The sequence below is a fragment of the Xiphias gladius genome, chromosome 12 (genome assembly GCF_016859285.1).
Source record: "Xiphias gladius isolate SHS-SW01 ecotype Sanya breed wild chromosome 12, ASM1685928v1, whole genome shotgun sequence".
Classification (NCBI taxonomy): Eukaryota; Metazoa; Chordata; class Actinopteri; order Istiophoriformes; family Xiphiidae; genus Xiphias; species Xiphias gladius.
The window spans coordinates 4,675,012-4,700,053 of record NC_053411.1 but is presented as its reverse complement, the minus strand read 5'-3'; the positions used below and the strand labels follow the sequence as shown (position 1 = coordinate 4,700,053).

General features: G+C 41.9%; 5 protein-coding genes across 6 annotated transcripts; 2 read left to right on the top strand and 3 right to left on the bottom strand.

Moving 5' to 3' along the window:
- Positions 1 to 22: 22 nt before the first annotated feature.
- otub1b (OTU deubiquitinase, ubiquitin aldehyde binding 1b) lies at positions 23 to 4,589 on the top strand. Its single transcript, XM_040140440.1, has 7 exons — positions 23 to 131; positions 1,660 to 1,721; positions 2,308 to 2,406; positions 2,592 to 2,710; positions 3,065 to 3,149; positions 3,582 to 3,776; positions 4,003 to 4,589. The coding sequence occupies exons 1-7, from the start codon at positions 47 to 49 to the stop codon at positions 4,198 to 4,200; spliced, it is 843 nt and encodes a 280-aa protein (XP_039996374.1). The 5' UTR covers positions 23 to 46; the 3' UTR covers positions 4,201 to 4,589.
- A 504-nt stretch (positions 4,590 to 5,093) lies between these two features.
- On the top strand, positions 5,094 to 6,690 carry cskmt (citrate synthase lysine methyltransferase). Of its 2 annotated transcripts, none has more exons than XM_040140441.1 (2): positions 5,094 to 5,370; positions 5,956 to 6,690. In XM_040140441.1, the coding sequence occupies exons 1-2, from the start codon at positions 5,289 to 5,291 to the stop codon at positions 6,636 to 6,638; spliced, it is 765 nt and encodes a 254-aa protein (XP_039996375.1). In that variant the 5' UTR covers positions 5,094 to 5,288; the 3' UTR covers positions 6,639 to 6,690. The 2 variants fall into 2 exon arrangements, with proteins under 2 accessions (XP_039996375.1, XP_039996376.1); XM_040140442.1 differs by lacking the exon at positions 5,094 to 5,370 and adding an exon at positions 5,406 to 5,555.
- Positions 6,691 to 7,858: 1,168 nt separating this feature from the next.
- Positions 7,859 to 10,742, bottom strand: LOC120797132 (ependymin-2-like). Its single transcript, XM_040140445.1, is given in 7 exon segments — positions 7,859 to 9,174; positions 9,177 to 9,217; positions 9,539 to 9,626; positions 9,802 to 9,994; positions 10,079 to 10,213; positions 10,356 to 10,390; positions 10,556 to 10,742. Coding segments are annotated over 7 exon segments (639 nt in total). The 5' UTR covers positions 10,623 to 10,742; the 3' UTR covers positions 7,859 to 9,094.
- Positions 10,743 to 11,266: 524 nt separating this feature from the next.
- Positions 11,267 to 14,741, bottom strand: LOC120797131 (ependymin-2-like). Its single transcript, XM_040140444.1, has 6 exons — positions 14,142 to 14,741; positions 13,891 to 13,925; positions 13,646 to 13,780; positions 12,658 to 12,844; positions 12,468 to 12,555; positions 11,267 to 12,329 (listed from the first exon to the last, which is right to left on the bottom strand). The coding sequence occupies exons 1-6, from the start codon at positions 14,209 to 14,211 to the stop codon at positions 12,197 to 12,199; spliced, it is 648 nt and encodes a 215-aa protein (XP_039996378.1). The 5' UTR covers positions 14,212 to 14,741; the 3' UTR covers positions 11,267 to 12,196.
- A 680-nt stretch (positions 14,742 to 15,421) lies between these two features.
- On the bottom strand, positions 15,422 to 24,737 carry alpk1 (alpha-kinase 1). Its single transcript, XM_040141155.1, has 14 exons — positions 24,372 to 24,737; positions 23,408 to 23,654; positions 22,482 to 22,636; positions 22,186 to 22,384; positions 21,812 to 21,871; positions 21,631 to 21,717; positions 21,469 to 21,545; positions 21,252 to 21,347; positions 21,064 to 21,171; positions 19,071 to 20,904; positions 18,116 to 18,263; positions 17,874 to 18,036; positions 16,986 to 17,172; positions 15,422 to 16,860 (listed from the first exon to the last, which is right to left on the bottom strand). The coding sequence occupies exons 2-14, from the start codon at positions 23,529 to 23,531 to the stop codon at positions 16,649 to 16,651; spliced, it is 3,450 nt and encodes a 1,149-aa protein (XP_039997089.1). The 5' UTR covers positions 23,532 to 23,654; positions 24,372 to 24,737; the 3' UTR covers positions 15,422 to 16,648.
- Between the last annotated feature and the right edge of the window lie 305 nt (positions 24,738 to 25,042).

Genomic DNA, 25,042 nt, shown 5'->3' with positions numbered 1-25,042 from the left:
ATAAACAAACTTTACCTGTTAGCCACAGCCCGGAAGTGTGTAACGAATGAGGTCATGCAGAAGGAGGAAACAGACCTCGACAGTTAAGATGGCGGAGGAGCAGCAGGAATCATCACAGGGAGAGATGGAGGGTGAGAGAAACACTCACGACACAAAATATGCAGCAAACAGCGCGGTCATTTCTCTCGCTAGTGCAGCCCGCATCCATGCGAGTGTCTGCTCGATGTAGGCGCCGTTCCCCTGTCCGCGAGAAAGGGGGCAGACATGCAGCGATGATGGGGAGACAGAGGCCAGGGCTTGTAGGCTAACGTCAGCTAGCTGCCATTGCTACACAAAGAAAAAAACGCTAGTTTAGTTACTGACACAGCAACAGTGAATGACAGTCCAAGAGTTTTCGACCTAAGGAAATGTTTAAAGTGTAGGCTCAGTGTTAAGGATGGGACACGCCATTTTCGGCCGCTAAAACGACGTTATTCGTCGTGACTAGAATTTGTTTTGTTTTCGCACAGGTCGAGCTAGCCAAGTTTAGCTGAGTGACGTTAGCCGGTGTTGTGGATTAACTTGTTTTCGTGTTAGTTACGGGCTCAACGCGTCGGTGTTGGTTTGTGGTGACTGCAGATGTTGGGAACGGGAAGAGAAAATCTAGCAGCCTTCGCGAATGCCCTATTGTAGTCTGTATTATATTAAATAAAATTTAAAAAAAAACATCCGTCTGAGTATTTTTATTTTTTTTATTTGCCCGTGTGTTGTTGTTTCACCAACCAGAAAAAAAAAACCCACCCATCGCTATGAATGTCAGGAAGACAAATAAATAAACAAAAACAGATCGATGTACAAGATTTGATGCAATTAATAAAGGGTCAATGAGAAAACGAACCTGCTCTTCCACCGGGGCAACAATTTCTGTGGGAGGTGCACTATTTTTGCACAGGTTGTTCCTCCACTTGGTTCCTCCACCGATACAATACAGGCAGATATACTTGTGCATGACAAGTATACTTACAACAGCTTTTGGTGCTTTCTTTCACAAACAAGCGACCAAGAAGAATTTCAGAGAGAAGTGTAATATGCAAGATGAATCAAATTATTTCCAGTCTGTGTTAAATTGTTGCTTGTTTTTCATGGACATGGTCAAAACGCATTGAAGGTGCATTGTGCTTGGATAGTGTTATAAGATAATCAAAACGTATTGTTTAGGTTGCACAGGTGCATATAATACCTGCATACACACACTGTATAGAAACTATAGTGCATGTATGCAGGTAGCTCCTGCAACAATTGTTCCTTGATTGCAAAGCAGGTGCGTTTTTTGTGCACACTTACTCCCCTAATTTTATTCAGTTGAAATACTTTCTTAACAGTGATATAGTAATTTAATCGTGTACTTTTCTCCCGTTTGCTGCCACATTTGCTTTATTGTAAATCTGCAGCACCGACTGTCCAACATTCTAACACTGCGACACTATATAATGTCTCTACTCATTCACTTTACTGTAACATTGCAACAATGTGACGTTCTACTTAGAGTTGGAAGTGTTGACCTGACCAGTTTTTCATTCCGACATGCCTCATAAACACTGGCCTTGTACAAGCTCTGCCAACATGATGGCTTATAAATCCCCCTTTTGAGTAATTCATTTTTCATCTTTTCTCTTACAGGAGTGAACTGCCTCGCATATGACGAGGCCATAATTGCTCAACAGGACAGAATTCAGCAGGAGGTGAGATATTCCTTCTCATTAGCATGGGCAACTTTCATTTTGAAAGATAACATTAATAAAGATGATTTGTCTTTATTCTTCCTCTTAGCAAGAGGGTTAACAAGCTTCAAGTTTCCACCTTTTTTTTTTAATACTGTTGTGCACCCCTAAAACTCAGTTTATATGCTGACACAGCCTAACCCTTCATATGCAGCTATCAGTACCAAATATGATATATTTCGTTGTTTCCCTAATGATTTGTGTTTAATTAACAATTGATGCTTTTTTTTTTCATGACCTACTGGAGCCTTTTAAAGCATCCCAGTAATTAGCAGCCCTGACCTCGACCTGTTAAACTAACTATGAAACTTGTCTGCACAGCTGTAACCTAATGATAAAATTTGGTGTCTTTATATAACAAGGCAAAAAACAAACAAAATTTTAGTGGAAGTTCTGTTTAATCACATGTATAAATACAGAGCTATTTTTTTGTTGGTCAAAATCGTAAACCTTTTCAAGACTATAAGTGTTCAGGACAAAGTCACTCACAAGTTAAGTTGTTTACAGTGCATGTATTCATTTTTCTTTTCTGTGTGTGGGTGACTAGATAGCCAACAGTAACCCTTTAGTGTCGGACAGACAGGACCTGTCGGTGCTGCAGAAGGAGTATGCTGAGGATGACACAGTTTATCAGCTCAAGATCAAGGTCAGTCAAGCCACACCACCTGCTCGTTGGTTACTGTACACACATCATGGGACGTTTTCCCCACATTCAAGAGCATCGTTTTCTCTAAAGCCACTAAAAGAAAAGACTGTTGCTTACATACTCAATACAGTTTTTGCATTTTTTTTTTTTTTTTTAACAATATGATATAATTCTTTTTGTTGCAGGACCTATACAAAAAATACTCATACATTCGTAAGACGCGACCAGATGGGAACTGTTTCTACAGAGCTTTTGGTTTCGCACATCTCGAGTCCCTGCTAGATGACAGCAAAGAACTTCAGAAGTGAGTGTCACAGTAGTTACTGTTTTGGGCTGTAGGCGCTATTGGTCTCTGGACTGAAATTCACACCTCTGTCAGCTTGGAGTAGTAAAGTCAGTTTTGGCACAGTTTTGTCTTCTCATGGCTGCACTGGGGGCCAATTGTATATTTATTTTGATAGTTTTACACAGATCTGACACATGCAAGAACAGTACCTTAGGCAATCAGCTAACTTTTTGGTGGGCACTATACTTAATTGTCAGTTTGTCCTGCACTCTTTTCTGAAATATTTAAAATTTAATATGCACCATGGAGGCATTAATATTTAGAGGGTTACTGAAAACATGTTTTTTTTTTTTTTTTTTAATGTCTCTTGAGGTTCAAAGCAGTTGCAGCTAAAAGTAAACTGGACCTGGTTAATGAAGGCTTCACTGAATTTACCATTGAAGACTTCCACAACACTGTGAGTTTCCTGCACAAGAAAAAATACATTAATTGTTTATTGCTAACAGACAAGCCTAAAGGAATTATTCTGATTTTGCTAATGAAGTTATGAAGGTTATTATTTTCTATATTAGTGAAAAGTATATATGATGAGGCTTTTTGCAATGCTGCTGTAAAGTAGCTTTCAAAAATACTTTAATTGATGGTTTATTCTGGTTGTAAAGTACGTCCAGTATGTCTTGCATCTTTTTGGATAAAGTGTTTGATGCTGTTTGAATTATGTTATCAGAGTTTACTGTAGGTATAGCATTTCTCTGACACTTCTGAATGGTCATCTGCCAAGTCAGCTTGAGCAGACAGACAAACTGGCTTTGGCCAGTTGTATAGTAAGTTGGCCAGCTGGACTCGTACATTTCAGTCTGATAATGTAAAATAATGTCTTTCCTACAAGTTCATGGACTTGATCGAACTGTGTGAGAAACAGCCAAGCCTGCAGGAACTGCTGAGCTCCTTCAATGACCAGAACGTGTCAGACTACGTGGTCGTGTACCTGCGGCTGCTTACTTCAGGCTACCTGCAGCGAGAGCATAGCTTCTTCCAGCATTTCATAGAGGGAGGACGCTCTGTCAAGGAGTTCTGTCAGCAGGTGGGTTTTAGAGTTTTCACTTTGAAGAATGTATGGTTCCTGAAAAACAAAATCTCGTTTCCTCTTAAGACAGTTTGTGGGATACCTTTTTGAATAGAAACAATGGTCACCACCTTGGAAAGTGTCACTGAACAAGGGAGGCTTTGGTTTTAAGTGTATAATTGTACATAACGAAATCAACTCACATGCTTTTTTGTTTTGTTTTGTTCCCTCTTTCTTTTCCAAGGAGGTAGAGCCAATGTCTAAAGAAAGTGACCACATTCACATCATCGCCTTAGCCCAGGCCCTGAACGTATCCATCCTGGTGGAGTACATGGATAGAGGAGAGGGAGGTACAGTCAATCATCACGTCTTCCCTGAAGGCGGCGACCCACGCATCTTCCTCCTGTATAGACCTGGCCATTATGACATCTTGTACAAATAACACTCCTGGCCACCTCATCCTCCTCCTGCTGTACGCGACAGCAGTGGGTTAAAAAAAAAAATAACTTCAGCAGCCACGTTGATGAAGCATACATCTGTGTATGAGATTACACTCGTGTATTTGAAAAAAATAAAATTTAAAAATCACATTACATGCCTCCCTTACCCCTTTTGCCCCCAACTCCCAAGTTTTCCCTCAGTCATCACAAAATGGTTAATTCAAAAAAATCTTTGAATCTTTGGAAAAATAGAAGTGACTCCAGGCATTTAGAGTTGTACAGGTTTTTTTTTCTTTTGTGGTTGTAAATGTTATCTACTTGCTTTATGTTGGATTCTTTTCCTTTGTTACACTGCGTTTCATTGAGTTTTATTAAAGGGATTTACATCTTATTTCTTGTGATGTTTTTTTTAAAGAGACAGGCTGAATTTAGGGCTGCAACAAATGATTTACACATTGCAAAGAGTTCATTTTGTCCTATGATATTCAATTTTCACTGATATAGAAACAGGGAAATGCAGAAAATGTTCACATCTGAGAAGCTGAAACCAGCGATTTATGAATTTTGGCTTGTCTAATGACTTCAGAATTGTTAATATTCTGCCAACTGATTAATCGACTAATAATTTTTCTTAACACTTCCAACTAAAACTTATACATATACAGGAACAGATGCTCCCATTCAAAGCAACACTTATTGTGCGAGGCAGTAGGATTAACATCCTAAATCATGCAGGTCCTTCCTTTTCTTGCTGCTGTATATTAAATCCTTTGAGAATCGAGCAAGTAAAAAACGCCGTGATTTAATCACAAGCATAATACAGCAGGTACGTACAGTGAGCTCAGGGGGAGCAGCCGCTTTATTTACGAACATAGTTACATTCGTGCACCTCGTTTGTTCACACCTGCACTCGCGCATGCTCAGTCCTCATCGAAGATCGTCGCCCACAGCAGCGGACGCTGTCTCGCTACGCGTCTTGACGGACGCCAACAGTCGCTGCTTGCGGTGCCAGGAAATGCGGGCAGAGTGAGAACTCTCCAGTTGGACAAAAGTGAAGGCAAGCGAAGTCCTTGAGGGGGGGGAGAAAAAAATGTCTCCGCTCTCAAAACCCTTGACGTTGTTAAGCAGGCGAATAGCTGCGGCCTGCGTGCGGCGTCACTCTTCTCTTACAGGTACGTTTCAACCGGGAGTCGTTGTCTTGATTCAAGCTAGCGGTATTGACTGAAACGTTTGTGACCCCGTGTGACACACGGCAGTGCCACAGCAGCTAACCCAGCTAGCTAGCAGCTAGCTAGCAGCTGCAGTGGGTCAGCTGCAACATTCTGTAGTGGGATAGAAAATCCAGGCTTTACTTAATGTGAGCTGAACTCGCGAGCACTCGGTAGCTTTACTTGGATACATACCATCAGAGCGATACGTTTTCTGTCACAGAGCGTAAAAGTTTGTTGCTTTTGTTTGTTTCTACGAGCAATGTGAATGGTCAGACAAACTTAAAATCACAAATAAGTCTAATTACAGTGTATTTTCATGCCAAATTCAGTGATTGTTTCTAAGGACCTTAGACAAGGACTTAACTCTTGTGTTATAATAGAAGGAATTCTTTTTTTTACAAACAAGGACACATTCAGCTGCCAGATCTTTGCATTAAGTCTCTCATTATGCCGGCACCAATGTTGGTTGCATCTATGTTTCACTGCTAATGTTCACCAAATCTAATGAGATAATTCAGTCTAATTACTGATTGTGTATCTGCCTAGCTGAACTGATGGAAAACATGGATAAGAAAGCAACCTGGGACCGTTTCTACACCGAGAACAGCAGCGGGACACCCACCTTTAAAAACTTTGAGTGGTTCTTCGGCTTTGATTCTGTGCGGGACTTCATTATGCCCCTCTTGCAGACCAAGTCTCATCCAGATGCTCTGCTCCAAGTCCTGGATTTGGGCTGTGGCACTTCAGCGCTGGGGCCCTGTATTTATAGACATTCTCCTCTCCCGGTCCGGGTCACCTGTGCTGACATTTCCCCCATAGCTGTGCAACTAATGCAGGAGCACGTTCGAGCTAAAGCCATCCAGCCACGCAGTGTTGCTTCTCAGCTGGAGTTTGTAGAGCTGGACTGCACGCATCTCCACAAGCACTGTGGTTCTAACAGTGTGGACCTGATACTTGACAAGGGCACCACAGACGCCTTGTTGAGGTCTAAGGAAGGGAAAGGGAAGGCCGGCCTGGTGCTGAAGCAGTGTTTGAAGGTGTTGCGAGGCTCAGGATCTCTGCTCCAGTTCTCTGATGAGGACCCTGATGCCAGGCTGCTGTGGCTGGAGACTGAAGCACAGGAGCCGGGGGTAATGGCAGCAGATGTTGGGGTGCAGGAGGTCGGGGAATTAAGGGGAGTGTGTTACTACTGCTACCAAGTGACTCCTCGCTGTATAGTACAGCAGTAATTCTCTAAATGTGGATGGTCATAATGTCAAACGAATAAATAATTGAAAATGATTGTGGATAAAAATGGATATGTTTTATATTGAGTCAGTTATACTGCATTGTTGATATTATTTATCTATAAATGTGTCAACCCCAAGACAAGACAAATTATGTGTGTACCCATGGGGTTTGACATCATAAATTTAAGCCAGATACGTGTTTATAAAACGTTCAGTCATTCACAAGGCACACATGCACAGACAGTTCAAAGTGTGTGTGTGTGTGTGTGTGTGTGTGTGTGTGTGTGTGATAGTGCAGTCCCCCTCAGTCCCTCTATTTACTTGTCACACACAGCCATCTAGTGGCCAGCAGACTTTCATCCAGCGTGCCACAATGTAGAACACACACGCCTTTTCTGTGTGAGGTAGTTCACCACTATTCATTTCCCTTTCAATATACTATTTAAGGAGGCTTAGGGAGTTCAATGGACTGCAAATTACGAAAACACAAGCATCTTGCTTGTGTAGCCCGCTGCGGTGCATCACGTACTCTGGTGGGCTGGGCGGCATCCCCTCAGGCTCAGAAATCTGTCTCTGGTGGTCAGGGACCCCTTTGACATCAGTGGCCTGGTCCGTCTTGTGAACAGTGTCTCCCTGCTGTTCGGGATGCTCTCTCTGGAGAACAGGACAGGCATTTTTGTCAGGCTGCTGAGGGCTGGTGGCATGGGTCCTTTCCCTCCTCTCTGCCTGAGAGACAGTTGGCTTATGTTTAGCAGTCTGGTCCCCTTGGACACGTCTTATCTGCAGACACTGCAGCCTTGTTGCCCTTGTGGAGAGAACAATTTCTCACATCCCAAGCAGTGAGGGTGGTTGTCATGTCCCCCATCGGCTGCACATCCTGGATAAAGTTTTCCTGTCCTTTGTCCTGCCTTTTTCATTTTGTTTTTTTCTGTTGTCTTCATCGTTAAAAAAACTTCCTAATGCGCTTCCTTTGTGTGTCTGGTGACTGGCCTGTCTGACTCTGTTATGAGAGGACATGTTTTTTGAGAATGCTGTGTATGCCTTAGGGTATTTATGTAATGAACTTATTTTTTGGCCATGTTCTGAACCAAAAACAATAAATAAGCTTGCAGGTGCTGGTAAAACACACACCTAAAGGATAAGGGCAAGATTATTCTTTGCTTTAAATTTCCTACTTGAGATCAAAATTTCCATTGAAATACATCTTTTAATCCAATTAAATCAGAGTCTATAAACTTTGATCAGTGACTAGTCTTAACAGTAGTGTTGTTGACATGTCAGTGAATTTACACACGTGGCACCGCAGCAGTAATTATTATTTAAATCTCTCGAAACGGCACAATAACAGTCTATGTGCCTGTCACATATCAGACCGGCAACAGTTCTTCTAGGATGGAATTTTTACACATGCACTGATTTCAAAATGTTTGCCAGGCACAGAAACCTTGTCAGCTTTTTGTGTTTTACTAGAATATTTCAAATCAACTCCCAATCGAATCTGTCCAGGGTGTCTGTAAACATTTGACCTAATGTTCTTGAACCATAAAATGCAGAAAATATGAAGCTTGAACTTCGTAAACTGTTTGTAAACTTCGTAAATTTGTCATGAGTTTTTAATATTAATGTAATCAATAATCAAATCAATCAAATAATCAATTTAATATTGATTTATAATTATAATAATGATTTAACATTTCCTGTTTGTTAAAGCATTTTACATCATTTTCCCCCACATCACTAAATGGATGTCTTGGTCAACCTGTCGCTTATTGCAAACTTACACCAAGACAACTGTGCTGAAAATAGTCAGGGTATAAGCAGCTGATAGGTAGATAGGAGACTGATGACAGATCGCTTAACTTTTCATCTAGTATCATTATATCAGATCAACATTTCAGTTTGTCCAAAACTTTGGTTTATGACCAAATGCTGGCAAAACTAAAGACATTCCCATCAGCCTCAGTTGTACTTTGTGTTTGGTGCTAATTAGCAACTGTTTGCATTGCTTTGAACTCTGGTTAATTCATTCTCGCAAGTGTTCTTTTATTTTCAACATTACTTATTTATGGTTCTATGTAAATGACAGGAGAAAAAAAGATCTCATTAAACATCTGGCAAAATAAACTCAAAAACTGTGAAATGATACACTGCATATATCACTCCTCACTTCAGTTGTATTTGTAATCATTTACTTTTGATGGAAGGACACTCAATCTGTTGTTTATACACACACACACACACACACACACACACACAAATAAGGGAATATTAAACCCAGAACAAATCTACTAATTCAAGTTGATTGAAAAATGCCATCAATTTAACCCAGAGGCAGCTTACTGACAAAATGCTACTAAACCAAGGACTGCCACTAAAAAAGTAACAAAGCTGTGCAAAGAGTCATGTACAGTAACCATTATCACAGTGCACTACATTCCTGCAAATAACCTTGCGTTTTAAAACATGCCGAAGAAGGTCACTGGATCGTCTCCGTCCCTTTCCTCCAGCCGTGCGCCCCTGCAGAAAGGTGGGGGATGAGGCGTTGAGGGTCCACAAGTCCGATGACGTTGTTAAAAAAGCTGAAGGTGAAGAACAGGGAAGAGAACACATGATGAAACGGGACAAACCTTGAGATGAACTCCAGAAGCTACAGGAGAGAAAATGTCGATAAGAGAGCCCCCAGTTCAGGAGGAAATGACAACCATCTAAATATTGAAGGAAAGGTCAACTGAAACTGTAATGCAACAGTAAAAACTGTTTTTGGAAATGTACAGTGCATTGCGAAGACGATTTTTTCTCATGTTTGTACTGACTCGAAGGTATAGTTTGACACTAACAAAGCCCTATCCTGGAGAAAAAGTTAATCGCATGGTCGTATATTGCATATTGAATGCACTCACCTGGCCACCACCCACCCACTTCCACTGGTATGAAACAGGGTGCTGACAGGAATGCATCCAAACTCGCTGACAGTGCTCATGTACCTTGCTGCAGAAACAGAAGTGGATCACAAGGAAGCTGAAGCAGCACAACCAGACAAGCAGGTTCACGAGCATAAAGTACAATGGAACAATAACAGAAAGTCATGTGCTACAGTACAGCTCGTGACTTTGTCATTTTTTTTCTGTCTAATTTCCTATAGTTTAGCTTCCTCTTACTGTACCTTTTCCCTGCTTCAGCTGCAGCTCTCCCGCCCAGGTGTTGACCAGGACTCCCTGTCCCGGGCCAGAGGAGCTGCCCAACACAACCTGTCCCAACAGGGAAGCGTTCTTTGGGATCATCAGTGGGTGGAAGTCCACATGCAGCGGCTTCTTGCAGCACGAGTGGTTCTTGTAGTTGATCTTATACATAACACCCTGGAGGACAGGATGGCATGGTACGGTAATTTGTGTTGTACGTGACATTTCCTAATGCAGGTATCACCACTGCGTTGTCATTACCTCTCTGTAGAGTAGAAGCACATCAAGCTGGAAGGTCTTATTGTTATAAGATCCAAACTCTCTGAGGCGGATGCGCTGTCCCAGTGCGTCATAGCTGTACTTGGCGAAGGCCATAAGCTTTTCACTTGCGGTGGACTTTGAAAAGATTTTTTTTTTTTTTTTTTTTTTTACAGAAAATTATTCATTATATTATTCAAGAGTTTTTCATACAACATTACAGTGCAGCACAGAGCTTACACAATAGCACAATTATGTGGGTAAGAGTTTAAAGACTTACCACAGAAAGGCTTCCAGTCAGCAGTGGTGGGGATGCTGACAAAATTAAAGAAGTGGTTTCAATCTAAATGGAGCGTTTACACCACATTTGCACTAAACTGGCAATTTATTCATTATATATTCCACATAAATGCTGACACTAAAAAAGACCTGCAAAGCGAATCGCTGAGATTAAAGGACTCCCTCCGAAGTTGTACTTACTGCATCGTTTTGGTCTCCGAGCGAGGCAGCCCACTGACAGGCAAACCAACAGGACGAGGACTCTCATGCTGTCTGATGGTAGGTACACTGTCGTCTGCGCAGACAGGCAAATAGGCTGCCGCTCACTGTTTACTTCCTTATAAAGAAGCTGTTTAGGCTCCCAGCCTGCATCCGCTGCCAGGTTTTCTCAGCTTAGCTTGAATGGTCATTACGTTGCGTCATTCTTGTCTATGTGCACCAGAGTAGAAAAATGGGTCTTAAAAGGCCACACAATGACGCATTAGTAAAATGTCAGAATAAAATAGAGCTAAATAAAATCAAAATCCTGTGACGAACAGAGAAAACCATCTCTCCTGTAAAAGAGGTTTTAATCTTAATTTCCTGGTTAACATTAAGATGACTATGCTGATCAAAGCCTACAGGATTGCTTTCGGAATACCTTTTTTATGCTACCATTGTCTCAGGGAGAGGAGAATATCAAGGCCTCAGCGCCAAAAGGAGGGAGAAAGTTCCAGATTTTGGCTTTTTTTGTTCAATGTTGTTGTCGGACGTTAAGGACAAAGAAGAGTTAAATATAATTATCAAAGATTTTTGATTGTGGGTATGTGTCTGTGTTTATCTGTCTCTGTCAACATCCATGAAATATGACGTGTCTTCACTGAAGTAAATCTTTGTAACAAATTAAAAAATTGATGAATCAAAAAGTTCATTTTTCAACTTTAATTTTTATTATTAGAAATCAGTTTTAACAAGTTTTTGTCAAACTTCAGGGCTGTTGATGTGTGGTATGATGTGCTCATGTTATTTCATTTCACTGTAGTCTCCTGGCCAATTATATTAAGATGTAGATTCTGTGAACTCTCAAATTCCTTAATATTACAATTCTATGTATTGTATCTTGTCACTGTACACAGAGACAAGGCAAAATAAACACACTTGTTTAGTATTTTTACAGTTTTATTTCTAAAAATCACATGGGGGTCACACAGTTCTTTGTTAGAAAATGGGAGTATGTTGGTAAGTAAATATGAAACAATAGCCTGTTTATGTAGCAGTAATGTAGGTACAGTCATGATAATTTGGGCCATGTTGTTGAAGAAAACTGCAGATGCTTGTTTATTTTTCATCTGAGGCGAAATATTTTTTGTGTATGTTTGATAGAAGGCTGAAGTCATCTGGTTTTAATTTTTTAAAGCTGCACTTACTGATTTCTTTTTTTAAGCACTCGAAGGCAGTGAAACAAACTGAAAACACAACACTGACATGTCGACACCGTCTGCCGGCGTTTCGGTGAACATGTTAGCAAACGACTGACTAACATATCTAGCAGACAGTGAGAAACATTAGCATTCATTCGGAGGCCAGCGTCTGGAAAAAGGAAGTGATACACTTTAAAGACGCTAAAACGCACTGTGGAGCTCAGAGGAACTGCAGAGTCAGGTGATAATTCTCTGTGAGTTAGTCACTACGATCAATCCCCTTTCACATTATACATAGTTTTTAAATCCATTGGTAATATGAAAACATTCAGAAGTTTAAGCCAGAAACCCTCACATAAAAAAACAAAATATAAAATTTGAAAATTTGTAAAATTAGACAAAAATCTCAAAGAAGGTTTAAGACTTTAATTAAAGGAGTCCCTTAATGCTTTTTAAGGAAAAAGCTGAGAAAGTCCGCTGGCTCCTCTGTACTGTCCTTTGTCGATGGATCTGGACAGAAGTCCGGAGGGTTGAGCTGACTGGGATCCGTAATCCCGATGACGTTGTTAAAGAAACTAGAGAACAGAAAGACAGTCACATAATGATCACTTGGCTGGATGGAAATATTTCTGAAGTCTGTGTCTGACCTGTCACGGTTATACGGCCTTTTCTGCCGTTTAGAGTGGTTTGTACAGTGTTGATTTTAATCCTACCTTAAAGTCATCCATCCAAACTGATCAGTGTGGTACACAGTGCTGACAGGAATGCATCCGAATTCAGTGACGGTGCTCATGAACTTTCCTGAAGGAACAGGGATGAAAATAACTGTGTTAATAAAGTGGCACGGATGAATAGACAATTAAGACAGTTGAAAACCATTGCCGCAAACCCATGCTCTCTCACCTGCTTTGCCGGGCAGATCTCCCGTCCAGGTGTTGACCAGGATTCCTTCTCCAGGTGCAGAGGAGCTGCCCAAAACAGCCTGGCCCAGCAGAGACGCAGTTTTTGGGATTCCCAGAGGCTGGAAGTCTGTCTTCAGAGGCCTTTTGTTGCACGTACGGTTAGAATCGACGATCTCATACATGGTAGTCTGAGGGATGAAAGTTGTGGGATGAGGATGACTTTCATTGGATTTTTTTTTTTTCTTACACCTGACTTTTACACTTTTATGTAAGAATTTACAAAGAGTTCTGTGTATAGATCAAATACTTATTTAGCTTGTAAATTTATGCACAAAAAACCCCCCACAAATTGCAGAAAAGGTGAGTGGTTCAGTGCTTTTTCAAAAGCACTTTACAATTATTGTAGAACAAGTTGATATTCAATATTTATTAATAATTACTCAGACATTAGCAGCTTTCGTGTTACAGGAACCTTTGAGTACTTAAATCTGTACATTTATTTGGCTTTTATAGACCCAGTCAGATAAATACGGTTATTGTGAACTTTCTCCCCCCTAAAAGATTATGGTTTTGTCATTGTGACAGCTAAAGGGCCGCTCCTTTATCTAAAGTATTTGCAAGGTCCACATAAAATTTACGATAATATATTTTTATGGAGTCAAATGAAAGAAAACCCCGATTCCCTCAGCAGTAAACAAGACTCACTGCACCTCTGCACATAAACTTGTTTTTATTGGAAATCTTATTACTTACCATTGAAATTAAAGATAATATGTTTTCTAAGTCAGAATTTGTATTTATACTACGCAAATATTAGAAATTAAGTTCAAACTTTGACTATACTTCTAATGGAATAATCTTCCGATGCAGATCTCTGTGCTTCCACTTCAATAAAAAATCATTTTCCTTGGAAGTCTTCACCTTGCTTCCGATCAGGAGAGACTGCTCTCTAACATAAATATCTGGGATCATGTCATCGCTTTGCTCACCTCTCTGTAGAGCAGCAGAGCATCGTAGGTGAAGCTCTTATTCTCATATATGCCCAGCTCCTTGAGCCGTATCCGATGTCCCAGTGCATCATACAGGTATTGCGCATAGGCCCATCCCTTTTCATTCTGTGTGGACTGGAGACAGATTATAGGAATGAGTGTGTGCGTCCTGCGTTTGGGCTCACTCATTATGCTCAGGTCTCGCTTCAGCGTGCTCACCCAAACACTTTGGGACAAACACTCACCACAGTGAGGGCTCCGCTCAGAAGAGGGGGACTTGCTGTGTAACAGTGTGCAAAAAATGATAACAGTTATAACTGTGTTATTTAACAAAAGCACACATTTTACACAGTATAATAGCATTAAATAAGGCTGAAAACATTGTTAATACACAAATCTTTGAGTGTTGTGAAAGCATAAAAAAAATCCATTCCTTCAACCACAATCAAAATCACTGTCCTCCATGTATCTGTCTTGGACCTGGGATTTTACTTACAGCACGGGTGAGGCCTCTGGGCCGAGCAGCCGGCCAGCAAGCACGTTAATACGGCTAGGAGTCGTATCATGTTCCAGGGTTTCCTAGCTCCTGCTCCCAGGCAGCCACAAACACTCCGGTGCTTGAGGCAGACGCCGATACCTTATATATGTGCTGACGCTGAGGCTCCGGCAGAAAGTTTCAGCTTCCGGATTTTGTTTATAACCCTTTGAGCCCCCTGAGGCTCACGCCCTCACACTGTAACAGCTGAGGGAAAAGCTTCTGTTATCAGGTTACCATTGGGATAAAAAGGCATTAATAGCCAGTTTTTCTTCCTGCAAATGACCCCTGTTCCACTTCATGTACACCGTAGGCTGGTTAATGTTTTTCACGGTGGAGACTTAATCGTTAAGGATTACTACACCTACACAAATCTCACAAACTTAAAACATATTCACCTGAAACACACAATACAGCGCACTTCACTAAGCACAGCATGCAAAATGACCTCGCCTCTTCAGTTACATCTGTTTAGAAAAAAGCTCACTTTTCTTAAAGTGCTGGTAAACAGAGTGGCTGGGAGGCCTTTGCTCAGTGGGCCAGGGGTGAAAGAATGCTGTTTGCGTTGTGGGAGGCCATAAACCCAGAACTGTACTCTGGCTGAACGGGGAGGAGGCTTACATGTTACACCAGCCCTATGAATGACATCACTGTCATATGATGTGGGGGGGGGGGGGGGGGTGTATGAGTGCGGTCATTAGACTGGCGCACCTGGATGTCGTCTGGCATCTTTGGTTGCCTTGAGCACATATACGCGCTTTATTTTCCGACAGCATTACACTGGCTGTATATCCACAGTAACGTGGTTCTCTCTCTCTCTCTCGGATTTCTCTACGCAAAGCTGAAAGCGTTGCACTCTTAAATTTCCAAATTGCGTTTGACTTGCGTGCGATTAAAACACCTGCGATCGTGTAGTTTCACTGTGTGTGTGAGAGGGAGTTCATATTATCATTATCATCAGAAATTGAAAACATCGGTTGCATTGATCCGGGCGGGATAAGAATGCTTGTCAGTGACAAAGAAAAACCATCATAATAACAAGCGTATCTGACCTAAAAGCCCTTACCAGTCACGTGACTGGCTGAACTACGGCAGCTCAAGTAAATGTAACGCAAGTCCTCCCATTCACAGAATTTACACTGTCCCCACGTCGCCTTATTCGCTTTCACCAAATCACAGCCCCCATCATGTCTGACTACAGAATACTATATATCTTAATATTTTATTGATTGGCAGCCTGAGTTTACTTCTTCAAAACTCTTCACACAGTCGGCACAGCAGCAGTCACTGTGCAGTAAACCGTGGATCCCTTTTCATCACTTTGACACAAAATGCATTGGAGGGCCGCATTTTTAGAAATTCATCGACTGTTTTCTCACTCAAACTCAACCATCAAAACTCTGTGTATTTACACACCCTTTCTAACAGGTTTACACACTATCTCTAAAAACTGTTAAATTTAAGTCCTATAACATTGCACAAAATTATTGTAAATTAGACTGACATTTGCTATATTCTGCTACGTCTTCATCTAAAAATAAATAAAAATATAAACTCCTATTTGGGACATACAAAACTATGTGCCTATTTTTTATCCTTTGACGACCTCTATGAAAGACTTTCCTAACAGAAGTGGAAAGTGTATGATGCTTACAAAGTGTTTTGGTGGCATTACTGCATTTTGGATGTGAGATTAAATGTCGAGCTGAGTTGCACGTCGCTCAAGTGAACTGTCTCAACAGTTTTGAAAAGATGAACTCGGTATGGAAAAATGTGGGTTACCAATTGTAAAAAACTGGAATGTGTGGTTGCGACTGCAGTGTCACACTAACCTACAACAGACAGTAAATACTCAAATAGAAATAATATAATACAATTAATTTGGTGGCTATATCACAAAATGTTTCTTTCTGGGGAAAATAATCCCTATTCTACAAAAAAAAACAAACAAACCACATAATTTTAAATAACACCCAAGTTTACAGTAGAAAGATGTAGCAACACAAATAGAATTTAGTTGATTTTACCTTTACTTTTCGGAGTCATTTCCCTCACCCCATCCCCTATTTGTAAACTCTGTATTCTTTCAGTACTGTAGAAAAATTGATCCAGTTAACAAACCCCCTTCATTTTGCAGATTTAAAATGTAAAACTCAAAACCCTTACTGCTATGGCTATTAAAACAAAATGAAAACTGCCAGAGGTACCTACAAGCCCCTGATGTAGTGCGTCTACGGTTACCAGGATTAGGTAGCTGAAAATACATTGTTTACTGTATATCAGTTGTAGATAGAAAATACCATGAAAAATACAATACATTGTTTGTAACTGTAACATCTAGGCTAAATTAGGTAAACCTTTAAATTTCAGAAACTTGCATCAAAGGCATTTTTTTTAAATATTTTATAAGCTAAAAACATTAATTTTTCACTTAATTGGGAATATAAACGCTCAATATCTGCAACTTCTCAAAGTTCCTGAGGAAGAACATGTGGTTGTCTGACCACTGGAGGTAGTTTGAGAAGCTGGCAAATGCCATTGCACTCGGGTCCATGTTGCTCTTCCAGGAAGTGTCTGAGGCCTCTGGCAGCAAAGTTGGAGGGGCCTCTTGGGGTCTTGATTGAGTGGATCTGGGGGTCAGTGAGGTAGGTCAGCCCTTTTCCATTGGCTGTAATCCATCCTGTGAAGGAAGAGAAAGGAGGATGATAGTACCATCTTTTCCATATGGGCACAATGCACAAGATGTGGAAAATAAATCACACACAATGATGGTTTCAGTGATCAGTGACACACACACACACACACCTTGCAGGTCTACAACAACTTCCTGGTAATCAGAGAACAAGTAGGTGAAGTGTCCAAATGCAATGCCATATTCTGTAGCCTGGAAACGCTTGTCCTTCTTTCCGGTGTTGTTGGTCAGTTTCACAAAGTCTCCGAGCATGTAGGGCTCCACTGTTACACAGCCCACAATTTCATTTCCATTTAGAATCTGCTCACAAGAGGAAATTAAGATAAGGTTCATTTTGACTTGCACGCAACTCATTAATATAGCAACAAAATTACAGTTGTGTTTTTTTGCTATTGCAACTGTACAAATGAGTGTTTATTTTCTCTCTAGATGTGATTAAATGTTATGTTATAAAAAGGTTACAACTGTTCTGTCAACAGTCAAAATATTCAACACTGTATTGCAGTCTTACTATAGGGAGTTTATATTCAGAGCTAGTATGTATGATAAAATGGTAAACGAATGAAATATACTGCATAGGTTTGCGCTCAGTCAAGGACACATATTCTTTTATTTGGTCTGATTAATTCAGGGAAGAGACAGACACAATTGAGAAAACACTCACCACTATGCTATTATTTGTATCATAATTTCCCATTTTCCCATTTTTTCAAAAATATTGGCTCTACTCCTGTCACAAGAGGGCATTTCTAGCTGTAAACTGACAACTGGAGGGTGTACTGGCGGTATCACATTAGAATTTCAACCAAAACTGCTTCAAGGCTGCTGCGGGCAATCATGTACACTGCTGTCTCTGTAGTATTCATGAATGAGGTTATTTTATTTTACTTTAACTTAACACCTGCTATCTCTACTCCTTCTAAACGAAGCAAACTTTTATGCATCTGTTTTATGTTGGGTTTGTGCTTTTTGTTCATTTCATCTTCATTATTTGGCCTCACCAACAGTGCTTCTGAGGGAATGAAGAAGATCTGAGCCATCACATCTTTGTCGTAGAGACTCTTATTGAATTCAGTCACATAGTACTGGGCTGTCATCTGTCTCTCCACATCTTTTAGGTGAAACTGGATCTGCTTTGGCTTCAAGTAATCCTTCCCCACATAACTAAGGACATAAATACACAGAAAAAGTGAGACTTAAACTCGTCATATTAAGGTTTTGCTTAGAATGTGTAGCTACGTACCTGCTTAACCTTTCTTCCTGGTGTAAAAACTGTACCCATATTGCTGTTCTCTGCTTGCCCTGCATCCCCATTGGCTCTCCGATGTAAACACAGGTCTCCCTGGCTGTCCAGAGTTCATTTGCTCTGGAGAATTTTAAATGAAGTGCACCTAGTGGATATGACATTTAGAGTTTAGCAGACAGTTTCAATCAATGTTTTATGCCCTCTTTAAGTCACAGCTGGATTTACACTTATAAACCACTTCTAGCCCACTGACCCCATTTGTGCTGGTTTTGATGCAAAAGCCAGTCTGCTCGGTCGGGAAAAAAATTCAGACAGAGGTACAACAAGACTCACAGTCAACAGCCATAGTGGCTCTGTGAGGCTGTACTTAGGCAAAGTAGTGCTTTGAGCTGAATGCTAATGTTAGCATGCTAACATGCTCACAGAGACAATGAGAACATGCTGACATTTAGCAGGTACAATGTTTACCATGTTTACTTTCGCAATTTAGCATGTTAGCATGCTAACATTAACAATTACCATTGCTAATTTCACAGGATGAGTGAAAACTTTGATCAGCTATGGGGCTAAATGAAAAGCAGGGGGATTACAATTACCAGTCATTACAATTCTTCCTCTGGGCAACCTGAATGCCTATACCAAATTTAGTTGCAATCCATTCAGTAGTTGTCAAGACATTTACTGTAACTAGAAACCAAAAAAGGCAACCTCATGGTGGTACTAGAGGAAAAGTCTGGGAATCAACAAAGTCAGCAGACTTCATCCATTGGGGGCCATGAATGTCTGTGCAAAATTCCATGGCAATCTATCCAATAGTTGTTGAGATATTTGAGCCTGGACCAATGTGGAGGTCCGACTGACCAACATCGCCAGCCCTCGAGCCATTCTGTTAATGAGCCTAAAAGATGTACTGATGATGAAGCGAATTTCACCAACAAGGCTTCATACTTACTATAGACAGTTCGGTGTTCCTTGAGTTTGAATTGCGTCTTGTCACTGTGCAACCTCTCCAGCAGACATTCATGGCAAACTCCAGCCAGCAGGGCTTGGTAATCCTTCTGTGACAACAAATACTGTCTCTTAGAGACAACCCTACCTACAGAGCAGTGCTTTAGGCAGCTGTAGCACAAGGGATTCTTTCTCTGAGGGACATTCACTTTTTCTGTAGAAGATGTGTCACTGCGTTGCTGTTCACTTTGATTCTGCTCAAGCATCTCAAATGAACAGTCTGTGGAAATTTCAGTGGAGGCACACTGGGAAAGGTTTGGGTGTGGGGTTGCTAAAGAGCTCTTGGTAGTATGTTTTACAGATACAGAGTCAATCTCAGTGTCCACATTTGGGTCAACATTAAGGCTCTCCACGGGTTGTGGCTTGGATGAGGCTCTGAATTCCCATCCAGATGTGTTGTTTTTGTACTTGGGATCATGACCTGAATCACTGGTTTCAGACTCAAGTGTTTCCAAGAGGAAGAAGCTCCCATCGGACTCTGGCGACTTGCTGCTTTGGCCAGTTCCTGCTTTTGATAGGCTGGATGGCTGAGGTTTTCTGTTTGTGGGGAAGTTCAGGTCAGCTGAGATTTTCTCCCATGATGACTGGGAACTGAAACTGTCACTGAGGGAGCTGGAGGATGTTCTGAGAGTCAGCTGCGATAAGGATTGTGGTGCTCCTTCAGCTAGCGATGGTTTCTGTGTCACACCAGCAGCATCAGTCATCCAATCTTCCTCAGTGCCAAGTGTCTCTATTCCAGCTTGTATCACTTCAAACTTTTCTGAATCACTACTCACGTTAGAAGAGGAAGTGGCAGGTACTTCAGATCTGGGGACTGTATGGGAAGTGACAGCAGAGTTACAGCCATGCAAGTCTTGCTTCTTGTTTTTATCAGTGAATTGTAGCATGCTGTCTGACCTGTCATCATCAACCTCAGTGGTCAGACAGCTCTGATTCCTTGCATTTATTCCACCCTCAATGGCACTACTTCCTGTGTAGCCACTGCTGCTGGGCCAAGATGACCCTGACCTACTCAAAGATAAGTTCTGCCATGATGAGCCAAGGTCATCTGTGCTTCCTAGAGTGGTAAATGGGTCCGGCTTTTGAGGTGGATGCAAAGCAGATGAATTTGAACCTCTCTGATCTGGCTCCTCTCCTTTGGGTGTACCTTTGGACACTTGGCAGGCCTTGGTAACACATTCTGTGTTGAGTGTACCAATGGTTGTCCCCAGTGCAGTTATACACAGCCTTGCCCCATCTATCTGGTCTTTAGTTCCCTTACAGTTTGAGTTGGTGGTCTTGCACAGTGTCGCATGATACTTCTGGAATCTCTGCATCACCTTAGAGAAACTTACTAGAGTAAAATTTACTGATGTGTCTTTGATTTTTCTGTAGCTGTCAGGAATAAAAGACCCCTTGTCTGAATTAAAGAAAGGCTCCACTTGCAACAGAAGTTTGACTTGGGCAACCAGATGCATGATCTCAGCACAGAGGCTATCTTTGTCTTGGTTATCTGCATGACAGTAATCATAGAAATCGGCTAAAGCTTTTTGACAAGCTTGTGTCGCCTGCATCACAACGTCCTGAGGAGTGCCAAGCCATTTGTGAGCGACAGTAAGGGAATAGGCAGCCTTGAGGAAGGTGTGAAGCTCCTGCTTGCTGGTGACCTGCTCGCCCTCTGCTTTGGTGAGCAAGCCAATTGCAAATGCCTCTCTAGCCTGGAGGAGGAAAGGCTGTCTTTGAGAGTCAGGGCACTCCACTGAAAAACTGTATGATAAGAAGCAGGTCCCTTGAGCTGCCTAAAGAAGAAGAAGAGTCTGTCAGTACATATTTTGTATTGCGTCTGTCTATCATCAGCTATCTCACTTGTCTCTGTTGTGAAACTAAGTCGTCATTCATCTCTGTCAATTGCAGGCAATCACGAGTCATTCCAGAGACCAGTCAATTGAATGACTTACCACATTGGTCAACACATAGAGTGAAGTATACTGGGAGTATACCACCGCCATCTTTGCTGCCTGGGCTGCTGAGAGAAGACGATGACTCCCGTCCCCTAGTAAGGACTGCTGCAAAAAAACAGAAAGACAGAAAAGAAATTAAACAAAGCCAATAATATATAAAGCAACATTATGTCAGTATGACTTACCAATTCAATATCTGGATTAGTCCTAAAAGCGTGGAAGTCCTCATCATTCATAGACATCAATATGTTGGCCAGTACGCCAAGAGATGTTCCAATGCCCTATATAATAAACAGATATGCAGAGCAAAGGTTTATAACAGTTTGTAAACGGGGTCATGCATGTTTGCAAACTCATAAAGTGGAAACTGGGACAACATTATTGTGGCTGTGGCTAAGCTACCTTTTTATCAGGTTGAGGAAGTGAGTAGTAGCCGACCAGAGAAGCCCAGATTAACTCTGCAGCCCCTAGCCACAGGCCTGAAACAGAGTACAAAGATAGTAAAGACACTGCCAAAATAGCTATCAGTGTCAGTATTCTTTCATTTAGTAAAAATGATCTTACCTAGCTTTTGCAAAATCATTCCACGCACCTGAACGCTAACGGCCTGCACAAGAGCCCTGTCACTTTCAGAGTGGTACATCCAACAACCTGCATATTAGAAATAAATATTTGCTATTTAACTTGTAGTATACAGTATAAACCATCTTTAAAGGCAATTAAAAAGACATAACAAGGACCTTACCTGTGGCCCCGCTATTGTTAATCAGGCTGCTCAGGATGTATTCTGCCTTCTGCAGTTTGCCTGTAGGGAAGATGATGATTATGTTCACATTTATCCAGCTCTGAAAAACCAAACTATACACCAAATATCTCCATATTCAAAGTGTGTAATAATGACAAAGTAATGAAAGCCTTTTCACATGTGTTTTCCATGTTATGAGTTTGCATCAATCACTATGGTTTCCCAAAACAATGATTAGGTCAATGTAGAACGTGTTACTCATCCATTCACATTTATTCAGTGCCAGTGGCTCGGCAGGAAACTAGAATTCGTAATGAAGTACAGTATGAGCACCAGTCCCATATGCTTAACCCCACCCCGCCACCACACTGTACCAGAGTTGAGGTAGACCCTGGCCTGTCGTATGACCAGCTGAGGAGCCACAGGGATGTCAGGGTTGCATCTGTGGAGCAGCTTGGTGATCCTTAGCAGCCTGCTGGACTCGTCCATCCAGTAGAGGAAACGGTCCACTAAGAAGACCACTGCCATTGCTGTGCGTGCTTCCTGAGCCTCGATGGATGCCTTTAAAACAGCCTGGCAAGAGAATACACATATCTAGTAAATGGATGTAATCTGTTTTCGGTAACACAACAAGTACATAACACCGATTTCTTAGCTCTGTGATTATTACCAGTAGCTGAGGTAGGTGCTTGCTGATGAGGTCACCAAGGTTGGTTTTGTCACTGGCACTGACTGCCAGCTTGTACTGCCACTTCTCGGGCACGAAGGGCCACTTCATCTCCATTGCCTCCTGCAGGAGAGAGGCCAGTTCTGCACACAGAGAGTCTACAGGAAATGAGAGTAAGTAAGTAGAATTTTCTAAGTCCAACAAAACAGTGGAGAGATTAATGTATATAAAATACTTTGAAGTCCTGAGCCAAACAAAATAGGAAAATACTTGTTAAACTTTATTTGTAGGGGGGAATAATTTTACTTAAAGCTACACTTGAAAGCTTTGTACATTAGCAACTTCATCCTGAAAAAGCTGGACAGATTGCTTGGTTTTGCTCTTACTGTATTTTAGTACATGTTGCTTCCAGTGCGTGGCAAAGTCTCCTCACTTGACAAAATAATTTTGCAAAATACTGAGAACAGAGCCTCGAATAGTGGGGAACTGATTTCTAACATGCAGACTCAGTTTAGGTATTTTTTGTCGTAGAATTGCTTCAGTGCTCTTTGAGGATTAATAGCGGGACATAATTCATTTAAAAAAAAAACAACGCAAAACTGGGTATTTTATTTGGTGTTCAACTTTTCTGTTGTTCCTTTGCTAGAGACATGTCATATGTGGGCACTGGTAAGGCTGAGGGACTGGGGTATACTGAGTTTAGAAGGTTTACAATGAACATTGTCCCACCTTACACCACGGAAAAGCTAAACAAAAGGAAATCCCCTCCAATTCATCCCAACTCTATTTTGGATTTGCTTTGTAACGACCCCCCTCTCATTCTCAAGCATAATTCCACCACCAAGTCTCTGATCCTCTCCCAAGTCTCCATGCGACGGTCGCCCATGCCCAAATGAAAATTGGCCGAATAGCACCATCGCGTGTCTTACCTCTGCAGCTGCAGTGGCTCAGCCGTTGGGCCTCGGTGGGTCGGGTGGACCGTGGAGCCGCCGCCGCCGCCGCCGCCGCCCTGAGGCACTCTCCCAGAAGGCCCCCCACCGCCTGACTGTCCATGCTGGTAAAACGCTGCTGTCGCCTGGAATGGAAGGATCCCCTCCTTTCCTGGCCTCTTGACCTCTGTTCCTGTATTAGGGTGATTCACGAGGGGGGGGAAATCCCATGGAATGACCAAACTTGCTGTTGAGAAAGGGATGGGCGCATCGTGGAAATTTTTAGGTTTCAAAACAAGAAAAATGAACAAATCAGCGAACCAACTCGATCTCAAGTCAGCCAGTATAAATGAATATATATCACGACAAAAATAAACAACAGTCCTGACGTTCTCCCAACTGAATTCCATATATGTATGTACATTATTATTTCTTTTTACAACTATATGGACAGCACAGCTTTGCTGATGTGCCTACATTCTCACGAGGCAAAGAGAATCAGTTTATTGTCCTTTAAGAGAGTTACATTGTGTCTATAACGTTTAACGATGACTTCCTTGTGGCCTGTACTTTCATTCATTTCACTCCCAATACTCCGACATCCCGCTTTACATTTTCTTACTCATCATATATGGACCGACTATTTTGCAAAAGGCTATTTTAGGCGTAGGAACCTCCTCCCAGTCTAGGACCGAACTTGCACCCGAGGCGACCCAGAGACAAACACACCGCAGCGCGGGGTATGGGGACGTGGAAGCGGACGCTATTATTACATTCCGGACTGATCAATCCTTTTGCCGAACACAGATGTGAACTGTCGAGCTGTCAACCGCGAATCATCCCGTCGGGAGTCAGCTCAACGTTACTGCCCTGCGTTGTCGACACACTTCGGATATGTCTTCTCCCGCCAGCTGAAGGCAGACCTTACGGGACCGCGTTACGGCGTCAGATGCGCCCAACATACATGTCATGTGGGCCACAGCGATGCAGCACGCGTCGCCTAAACCGTGTCCCCCGGGGTCCTCCTCGTCTTCCTGGTAGGGGTGGACCGACCGCACGATGCGGCTTTCGTGGACTGTTGGAAATACCGGGATTACAGCTGGAGCGAAGCTGTGGCGCGACGACACACTGTAGGATCCGACTCAGTGGCGATCAAAACTTTTTTTTTTTTGTATAAACGGGAAAAAGTCACGCCCCCTTCACGCCCCTGCAAACCATATGATTAAAAAAACAAAACAAACAAAACCTACTACTGACTAGAAATAGGGAAGTTATAGGCTAGTGGCAAAACGAGTCGAGGCGAGGGACTGCACGTTCCCTCTCAGCTTTTCACGAGTGTCTGTCGTGAAAACGAAGTTAAACTTTGTCCACGCTGCCGGAGTTTTCAGACACGAGAAGTCACAATCGACGCCGCCCTTTATCTCGGAGCCCTTGACCAATGTGTCAAAGGCAATGTGTCAACGTGTTGACCAATGCATATACATTTGGCAGCCAGCGGTCTCTCCGCCTGTGGTGCAGTGTAGAGTAATATATAGACTGATAAAGAAATCAATGACTGCACACCCCCCCCCCCCGTATGCCACTGCAGCAGCACTTGGTCTCTTGTTTACTGAATTAAAAGGGACACAAAGTCGT